General features: G+C 39.5%; 1 protein-coding gene across 1 annotated transcript; it reads right to left on the bottom strand.

Moving 5' to 3' along the window:
• Nucleotides 1-3,778: 3,778 nt before the first annotated feature.
• On the bottom strand, nucleotides 3,779-7,036 carry noxo1a (NADPH oxidase organizer 1a). Its single transcript, XM_036590486.1, has 8 exons — nucleotides 6,895-7,036; nucleotides 6,706-6,786; nucleotides 6,514-6,583; nucleotides 6,227-6,401; nucleotides 5,115-5,305; nucleotides 4,848-4,958; nucleotides 4,646-4,763; nucleotides 3,779-4,418 (listed from the first exon to the last, which is right to left on the bottom strand). Exons 1-8 carry the CDS (start codon nucleotides 6,961-6,963, stop codon nucleotides 3,779-3,781), a joined length of 1,455 nt encoding a protein of 484 aa, XP_036446379.1. The 5' UTR covers nucleotides 6,964-7,036.
• Between the last annotated feature and the right edge of the window lie 1,941 nt (nucleotides 7,037-8,977).

The raw sequence follows: 8,977 nt of genomic DNA, 5'->3' as shown, positions 1-8,977 counted from the left end.
AGAATAGCTTTCCTCCACCTTCGTAACATCGCTAAATTAAGAAATGCACTGTCGCTGCAGGATGCAGAAACATTAGTTCACCCCTTTATCACGTCCAGGTTAGATTACTGTAACGCTCTGCTTTCTGGTTGTTCCAGCCAAAACCTTAACAAGCTTCAGTTAGTCCAGAATGCTGCAGCCAGAGTTCTCACCAAAATTGTGGTTGCCAGTTAAATTCCACATCGAGTACAAAATTCTTCTACTGACATATAAAGCTTTGAATGGCCTTGCTCCTCAGTACCTCAGTGACCTTATTTCCTATTATCAACCGACCCGCCCACATAGATCACAAGGTGCGGGCTCATTATTAGTACCTAGAATAAATAAAGTTACGTCAGGGGGAAGAGCCTTTTCATACAAAGCCCCCCAGCTTTGGAATAACCTACCAGTCTGTGTTCGGGACTCAGACACAGCCTCCATCTTTAAGTCTAGGCTAAAAACTTACCTGTTTAGTCAAGCCTTTGGTTAATTTGTTTTCCTGTTAGAATAAGGCGCAGATCTGAGACAGAGAGTCCTATGGTAATCTGGTAATGTTGGTGCTGAACTAACTATCTGTCCCCCTTATCCCCCCTCCCCCTCTCTTTCCCTGAGCTGAGCAGCTGCCCGTCCTAAGAGGGTCTGACGTGACTGATGCGGCAGGCGCACTGCACAGAAGTGTAAAACTGTATCCACTAATACTGTTTTGTGTCTGTGCTGTTGTCCGGTGTCAACCAGAAGAGGATGGGTTTCCATTTTGAGTCTGGTTTCTCTTGAGGTTTCTTCCTCTTGTTGAGGGAGTTTTTCCTTGCCACTGTCGCCAAGGCTTGCTCACTGGGGGCGTGGACCTGGATTTTCTGTAAAGCCGCTTTGTGACAACATCTGTTGTAAAAGGCGCTATATAAATAAATTTGACTTGACTGACTTGACTTAAAGTGGATGTATAAAAGCAGGGAAAACTACAATGTGCAGGACAGTGTGTCTCCAGGATCAGGATTGGGAAACTGCTTTAATTACAGAAACAAACATTTACACAACACAGCCGGTTAGTTTAGTGTCACTAAAGCATTCTGACCTGAATTGAGGATTGAGTAATTCATTGAGTCTACAAAACAACAAAAGTGTACGCTGGAAGTGTCGGCTATGTAACAGTGGCATGTCTGTGTAATCATGGAAAGGGAAGATATGCACAATGCAAAAACACTGTTTTGTGGGGAGGGGGAATCTGTTGATTGACTGTAGGAGATGTACAGATGTTCAGAGTAACAGGAGTGTATTTCCTGCTATTTGTTTCAAAATGGGTATTATGTATGATGGGGTCCAAAAGTCCACTACTTTTTTCTTTCACAAGTTATCAAAAACAAATACAATTTCTTTATTAATTTCTGTTTCTCAAACAAGATGACATCATTCTACATTAATATTTGTTAAAAGTTAATATACATGTAGTATGTCTACCTATGAGGAATGGAAAAGTTACATATAAACTTAAGTGAAAGTATGAGGACTGTAAAATTTTATTCAATTAAAAGTGAAAGTGTGGAGCAAAACATACTTGAGCAAAAGCCAGAAAGCATCTAGAAAGTAAAAAGTAAATGTTTGAACAGTAAAGTAACTTGTAAAAGTAAAGTAGCTAATGCTGAGCACAAGCTGATCTCACTCAGTGTAACATAGACTAGTGAGTTTGTCTCGTCGTAAACCTTATCCACAAATTCTTAGATGTTCATAAAATGTCACTAAAATGAAGCTATTTGAAGCCTATAAAGCACAGAAGGGCTATAAAAGATATCAAAGCGCTTCCAGCTCACAATTCCCCCTGTTCAAAATGTCATTAAGTAAACAAGTGAAAGTCCAGGCAAGATCTGGAAGACCAAGAACTGCTTGTATCTTGGCCAGAAATTCCAAGAAAACACCCATATGACAACAAAAGACCTGCAGAAAGGTTTAGTACACACAGGAGTGGTGGTGCACCATTCTACCATGCAGCATTGCTTGCACAAACATAATACATATGGTTAAAATAAGAATTGAATGTTGACAACTAGGCCTAGTACCGGCCCTTGAAAAAAGCTGAATTAACGTAGCTTTGAATGGTTTTATTTTACATGAATTGAATGTGCATTTATCTGGATGTTTTTAGAAAAGCCTATGAATACAAAAACTTAAAAAATAATTTGTAGGTATACTAACTGAGTATTTTCTACCCCTTTCATCATTTGCCTTAACTTACAGCTTGAGCTCTGCCAAGAATTCTCGAAGGTTCTGTAGAACTGGAGAATCCACATTGTTCCACAGATTATCTTGAGTATGTTTTACCTTCCATTTTCAGTTGTCAAGACACACGACACGGTGTGGAGGCTCCGTAGTGAACAAAGTATGTTTCACATATGAAAAGTATGTTTTGCCTGACAGCAGTTATCACTGGCTGGAAATGATTGTGTGCTGTTCAAGATGTGAAAAAAACATGGTTTTAGTCACAATGGAGGATTTTAGTGTGGGTCTGTGTTCAGATTTTACTAAAACGTTGAAAGAATTGGTTCAAAAGTGCATTAAAAACCACTTTAAAAAGCTTGTTTATATTTGCATTGTTTGTAAAGAATGGTGTCAAACTTAATTTAACCTACAACTGCAGAAAATAATCATATTGGGAAAGTTACATCTAAAGTAGTTAAAATAATTTCATGTTATGTTGAAGAAGGCTATTCTTAATTGTGGCTTTAAGAAGGAAATGATGCTCTCAAACTACATGAAAATTTTCATTTTTCATATTTTTAATGTAAGCATTCTACATTTAACATTCTCATGTACCAAATAATGCAAATTGTAATTATATTGTACAAAAAACATCTGCTTTAATATGTAAGATCACATTATCATTGATGGATTACATGTAACAACATCTGAGACAGACACATAGTTCTTTACAATACTAATGCTGAGAAGATCAGTTGATAAGTGCAGTAAACAATGCATATTTTCCAGTATGGAAAAGTGAAAAAGTGAGATCAGTGCAGCACAAAGTTAAATCACATAACAATAAACAGGAAAAAAACTTAAGCTATGATACAACATACCACTATTTAAAATGAGGGAAATGGGACTGTGGGTCAATGCAGATAAACCATATTTTTCACATACATATCGGCCGAAGCTGAAACATTTACATATATTTTACATTTATAAAATGTAGAAATTAGGATTAGGGTTTTGGAAAATATATATTTATTCGTAGAGGGTTACAAATGCAGTAAAATGAATAAAATGCAGAAATTTTAGTGCAGTAGCCCGGCGTCACCTACACATTCTGAGTACAATAAATATGTCTTCATATAATGGTTAAAAATATTGGTCAAATCTTTTTTTAAGCAAACGTCTGCTGATGCTGATAAGACTCCAATATCATTATGCCCCCTATTTACAATGTATTCTATCCAACAAGTAAAGAAAAAACTTTTTCTGCAATTTTGGAGATCGCTTCTCAGAATCAACATGCAGCATACATACACAATCAACATGCAGCTGTAGTGCATCGCTGTTTTTTTCAGCGCTATCAGTCTATAGTTAAACATCTTTGACTACAGGCCTGATATAATCTACTGATGACAATGGCCCATAAAATAAACTAAACATAAACAGCATTATGACAGTAACAGCTGGTTCTCTTTCATTGCATGCTGATCTGAACCTGTAACACCTGTCTGGATCCTGGCCAACAGCCTGCCCAGATCTGGCTTAACATTCTGAACAAGTCCCAAAGTTCTGCTCAGCGACTGTAGACCTCAAGCGGAGGTGACTGTTGGTTCTTGGAGGCATTTTTGCGGGTGATGGTAGTGCAGCGTTTGAGGATCTCCTGCGCCTGAGGCCTGGGGGGTACTTTGGGGGTGCTAGGCAGCTTGAACATGTTAGGGTCAGAGGTGCTGGTCGTTAGCTTGCCCTCTTTGGTGCTGCTCGGTGTCAAGCGGCCGGTTACTATGGGTGTGGGGGTGCGACTCTGCTGGATGTCTGAGGGGCTGGTGCTGCGGGACTCGTTGTCTGAGGAGCTACTGTCGTCGCTGAAGCCTGTCTCGCTGCCCTTGCTGACACTGCTAAGGCTTCTGTCTCTTCCCTCCTCTGCAGGCTGCACCTGGATGGTGGGTGCGACCCGCTGGGCCATGGGACTGGCCTGGGGGTGAGGGATCACATCCATGGAGCAGGATTTGGGCTTACCCGCGAGACGCAAGCCATTGCCTGGGAGCTGCAGGAGGTTGCCCTGGGATCGACTAAGCTCGTGGCCTGGGTTCTGCAGCTCAGCCAGGTTTAGTGAAGAACCACGATTCTCCCTTTGAGCAATAACTACGCGTGCTTGTGGGTTATTGTATGGCTGCAGGTACATGGAAGGGACGTAGCCCGTCCTGCTGTTGTATCTGAAATAAAAGGGTGCAAAATTAATATCAGGTAAAGATACTGTAGCTCCTAATTAAACTGACTTTAGCATTTTCTCTGGAACATTTTTGGAAAACAACTCCATCATGCACAGCTGACAGGTAGGTATCTCTGAACATTCACTAATGAATGGCATGCATGCCTGATGCGTATCATGTTTCACGCATCATTTGGTCTTTTGTCTGCAGTCAAAGAGATATCTGTTTACCTGACAAGCCACCATCCGTTATCAGTTCTTTGAAGCACCTCAGCCACGGAGCCAATCTCTAAAGATAGTTCGTCTCTGTTCATGGATTTGTAACTTCTGGCAGCAACATACAAAACACCTACAGGGAAGAAAATGAATGTTTATATGAAGCTTGTTTATCTTATAGAGAAGAGAAACTTAATTTCAGAAGATGCAATCTTACATTCACCATCTGCCAGATCCTCATCGTCATCATAATCCATCTCTGCCTTTTCCAGATATGGAGCAGGAAACCAGGCGAGACACTTGGCCTCGTTCTCCACCAACCACCATCCTGAGCAGAGACAGATACCAAACTTAGATCTACAACTAATACATCTCAGTGTTAAAACATAAAAAAAGCTCTATTCATAATGCAGTGAGTTCATATCACCAACTCCATCTAAACTGTTTAAATGAAGATGTCACTTTAGTCAGTCGTCCGCCTCACCTGCTTTGTCCTTGATGAGCACATCCAGAATCTCATCCGCCTCAACCTTGAAGGGTCGGTTCTTTGTGTCTTTTGTCTTGTAGGCAGCGATGCAGCGATACGTCTCGGTCACAAACGGCTGCGTTACTCCAGCATCTGATTCTCTACCACCGCTTCTGCCCAGGGACTCTTCAGACGGCATGATCATAATGCTGCGGCAAACAGAACACCAATTTCAACATTTCACTACTTACTTTGACAGACTCAAAGACGATTAATACAAGTGTAACAAATGTTAGCCCAAAGTACAACACAGGCTTGATTCAGGTATATAGTGATAAGCCTAAAATTTGGGTTATTTTAATTATTTTACATATTCATATGTAATATATTTATATCTTACATTGTTTATGGGCACAAGTTTACAACAAAATGTCCATGAATAGGATGGTTAGAACTACATTTCTGTCTGCATTTGCCAACTTGTAGTGTATAAAGCAATACTTTGTACTTTGTAAAAGTACTTTTTACTCTTTATTTCATCTATTAAACATTTACAGGCCGAGTTTAGAGCTTCTCTTGCCAAATGGAGGAGCTCCTTTGCATTTTGATCTGTAACCATTTACTTTTTTACACTTACACTTGAGTACATTTAAAAGTCTATACTTTTTGACTTTCTAGTATTTTTGGCCCCATGTTTCCACTTTAAATGAGTACCTTAATATGGGCTGCATCCAAACCTAATACTAAGCAGTATGTCAAAAATACTACACCACCAGTGTAGTCCACTACACTATGTCCACTATGTGAAGTATACAAGTGTGTGGTTTTGGACGCAGCTATAATTTAACTGTACTTTTTTCAACCCTGTCAACAACTACATGGAAACTTCACCAGTGAACTACACTACTGCAGAACAGTAAGTGTTAAAGTATGCCACAAAAACAACGAAGAAAGAGAAGGACCATCGCCACAAGTAAAATAATGAAGAAAATTAATGCACTGCTAAAGCTAATAGCAGAATGCTGGGATGGCTAGCAGAGAAACATACTAAGCCCTTCCTCTAGAGACGCTACGGCCATTTTATTCGATAATATGTTGACTTTAATGGGTATTAGTAAAAAAATAAATACCTGTTCTGTGCGAATTCAGGTTTGAGGTCGTCTGGTCTGGGCAGCAGAAAGCTGCTGAGCTCGGGGCTCTGAGCGATGCGCGGCTCGGTGAGCAGAGCGCTGCAGTACTGCTCCAGAGAGCGCAGCCTCAGCACTGACCGGCCCACACCCTTCCTCTGAGCGCCTCGCACCTTAGCTGCAAAGAGAAGCCCAAAGAGCCGCATAAATGCCCTGTCCAAGGCCCAGTAGGTGACCACACTTTAATATTCATTTATTTATTACATTTTTAACGTATGCTGTGCGTTCACCTTTGAACTTGGGAACAACTCTTTCTGACTTTCTTAGAGAGCTTGAGGGGAACTTCTTCTTCAGTTGTTTCTAAAAAAAAAAAGAACGAGAATAAGAGAGCGCATTAATGAATAAAGTGAACTGCGTTACAACCATGATAAATAATGATTTTTTTTTTTTAAAAAAAAAGGAAAACAACAAAAACAACTCACATGCAGTGTCTTGAAGTCCTCCAGGTTTCTGTAGATGATGAGCTCGTTTTGATCTGACCAAAGAACGGAGGTCATGTACAGCTAGAGGAAAACAACAGGCGTTTAGTAAGTGAATGCAGTGTTTTTCCTCATTTATTCCCCACAGCTGCATAATACAAAATTCTTAACGATAGCCACAAGCTGCCTTACTTTGCTTGCCTCCTTGTGCAACACTCCGATAAGGCGAACGTTTACTGGGTATCTCTTCTCTTCTTCCATGCTGGACAGGCAGAGTAAGTCACTCGGTTTTATAGCTTCCTCTTGGTATCAGTACCAGCACTTCCACCCTCCTGCAATCAGTGATGAGCTCCGGAATGATTAGGCCTTTATAGACAGATAGAGACTGGAGGCGTGGCCTGATGAGCGTGCACGTGCAAGCCAATCCCAGCGCAGATAGCGGGACCTATTAGCCAATAGCGGTGAAGCTGAGAATTCCACTGCAACTCAGTTTCGCGCTCCCGGAGAAGTTCTGTTGCGTCATTCGTGTAGGTGGAAACTGCTTTAAGTGATGAAGGTGTAAAGAAACACGTAGGAATGCAATAGACGCTGCTTTAGTTTTTGACGTTTGAGAAATGATACGCTGAGCTGGTTTGTCTGAACCAGAAGTTTCCATCTTTCTGTATTGTCTGAGGCCAGGAGTGGAAAAGGGACAGTGCTTCTGTATTTTTATTTGAGTAAAAATAGAAGTTCCTAAAATATTACCTGTATGAAAGCGAGGTGCGAAATACAGGGTGTCCCGGGGGGTCTGGGACTTCCTAATTCCTAAACTCTTTGACCCCCCTGACTCAAAAGTCTGGTGGAGGGTCCCTGAAAATGAATATATTCTGACGTTATGCTGCTGTCTGTTAGGAAAAATAGAAGCTCAGATACAAATTCAGGGAAAGGTAATTGATGAAGCTAGCATCAGCACCAGCAAGAGAGTTAACAGCCAGCTAACGTGGGAGCCCCTGAACACCAAGGGGTATTTCGCACACTGAGTAAAACTTACGCATATTATATTCTGAAGTGCTTCTTCTAAACTGTTCTAAACTCGCTTGTGTGTGTACTATTCTCAAAAGTAAAATTAATTTGAGTTGTGGTTGCAGAGACGACCAACTGGTTTTTCATGTCTGCAGACTCACTGTGCATTAAAATAGTATTACACAAAATCTCAACTGGTTCCACATAACTTTGTTAAGTAGCTTCTGTTAAGTAGATACTTGATTGAGGAATGTGTGCTTAAGAAATTCAAGTAAATTTGCACTAAAGTGATTTGAGTAACTTTTAATTAACTGGACAGATTATTTTTATGGATTACCCCCACAATGTTGGATTTATTTAAAATTGTCGGTCTAGTGGTTCTATATGTTAAGGAACTTTTATGATACTCAACTGAGTAATATGTACTGAGTGAATTCAAGTTAATCACACACAAGTCACTTGTAATATACTGGACTGATTAGTTGTGTATTTATTATTCCAACATTTGACTTAAAATGGTTGTGGTGTACTCATCAAAATACACAAGAACATAAGGTTAGCACATTTATAGTAGAGAACATAATTTCATCACGTTTTTATTGTGCTCCTGTGCTGTCAGAGAATTACACTTAGCAGCAGGTTAGATGGTAACTTGCACTTGTGTATAAAAAGCAAAAAATAAAGATATAGTTCTAGACACCATTAACTATTTACCATGCCATCTAAACACAACTTTTCTTGGCCTTTTCTCTCCCCTCAGAGAGATTTTCCTTTTTTTAAGATAAAACAATATTTTGAGAAAGTTAGTAACTTTTTATGATGTATTATATTATGCATTTTAATGTCAGCTCTATATGAGTATAAATGAAAGGGGAAATAAAAAGAAAAGTATGAGTAAACACTAATTTTTGCTTCCACACTATCCACCTATAATATAACCTACCTACAGTCGTATGCAGAAGTTTGTGTGCCACTGGTCAACTGACGTTTTATTGATTTTCTGTGTGAAGAAAAGTGAACACATCCTCTACAGAGAACACACTTCTGCACATTTTAATACACAATTGCTGATTATTTGGTAAATTTATCACATTGGACAAAAAAAAAAAAACATATAATGTGGCCTTTTATGTTTTCCAGTATGTTAAACTCAGCAAATAAACAGTAACTATGCCCTAAAATTTGCAAACAAATGCCATATTAAAGTTTGTTCCATGTGAAGGTTGTATTCACCTATTTTCACTTAGAAAATCAACAAAATGTAATTTTACTG

The sequence above is a fragment of the Colossoma macropomum genome, unplaced genomic scaffold, assembly GCF_904425465.1.
Source record: "Colossoma macropomum unplaced genomic scaffold, Colossoma_macropomum, whole genome shotgun sequence".
Classification (NCBI taxonomy): Eukaryota; Metazoa; Chordata; class Actinopteri; order Characiformes; family Serrasalmidae; genus Colossoma; species Colossoma macropomum.
This window is presented reverse-complemented; position numbering and strand designations above follow the sequence as displayed.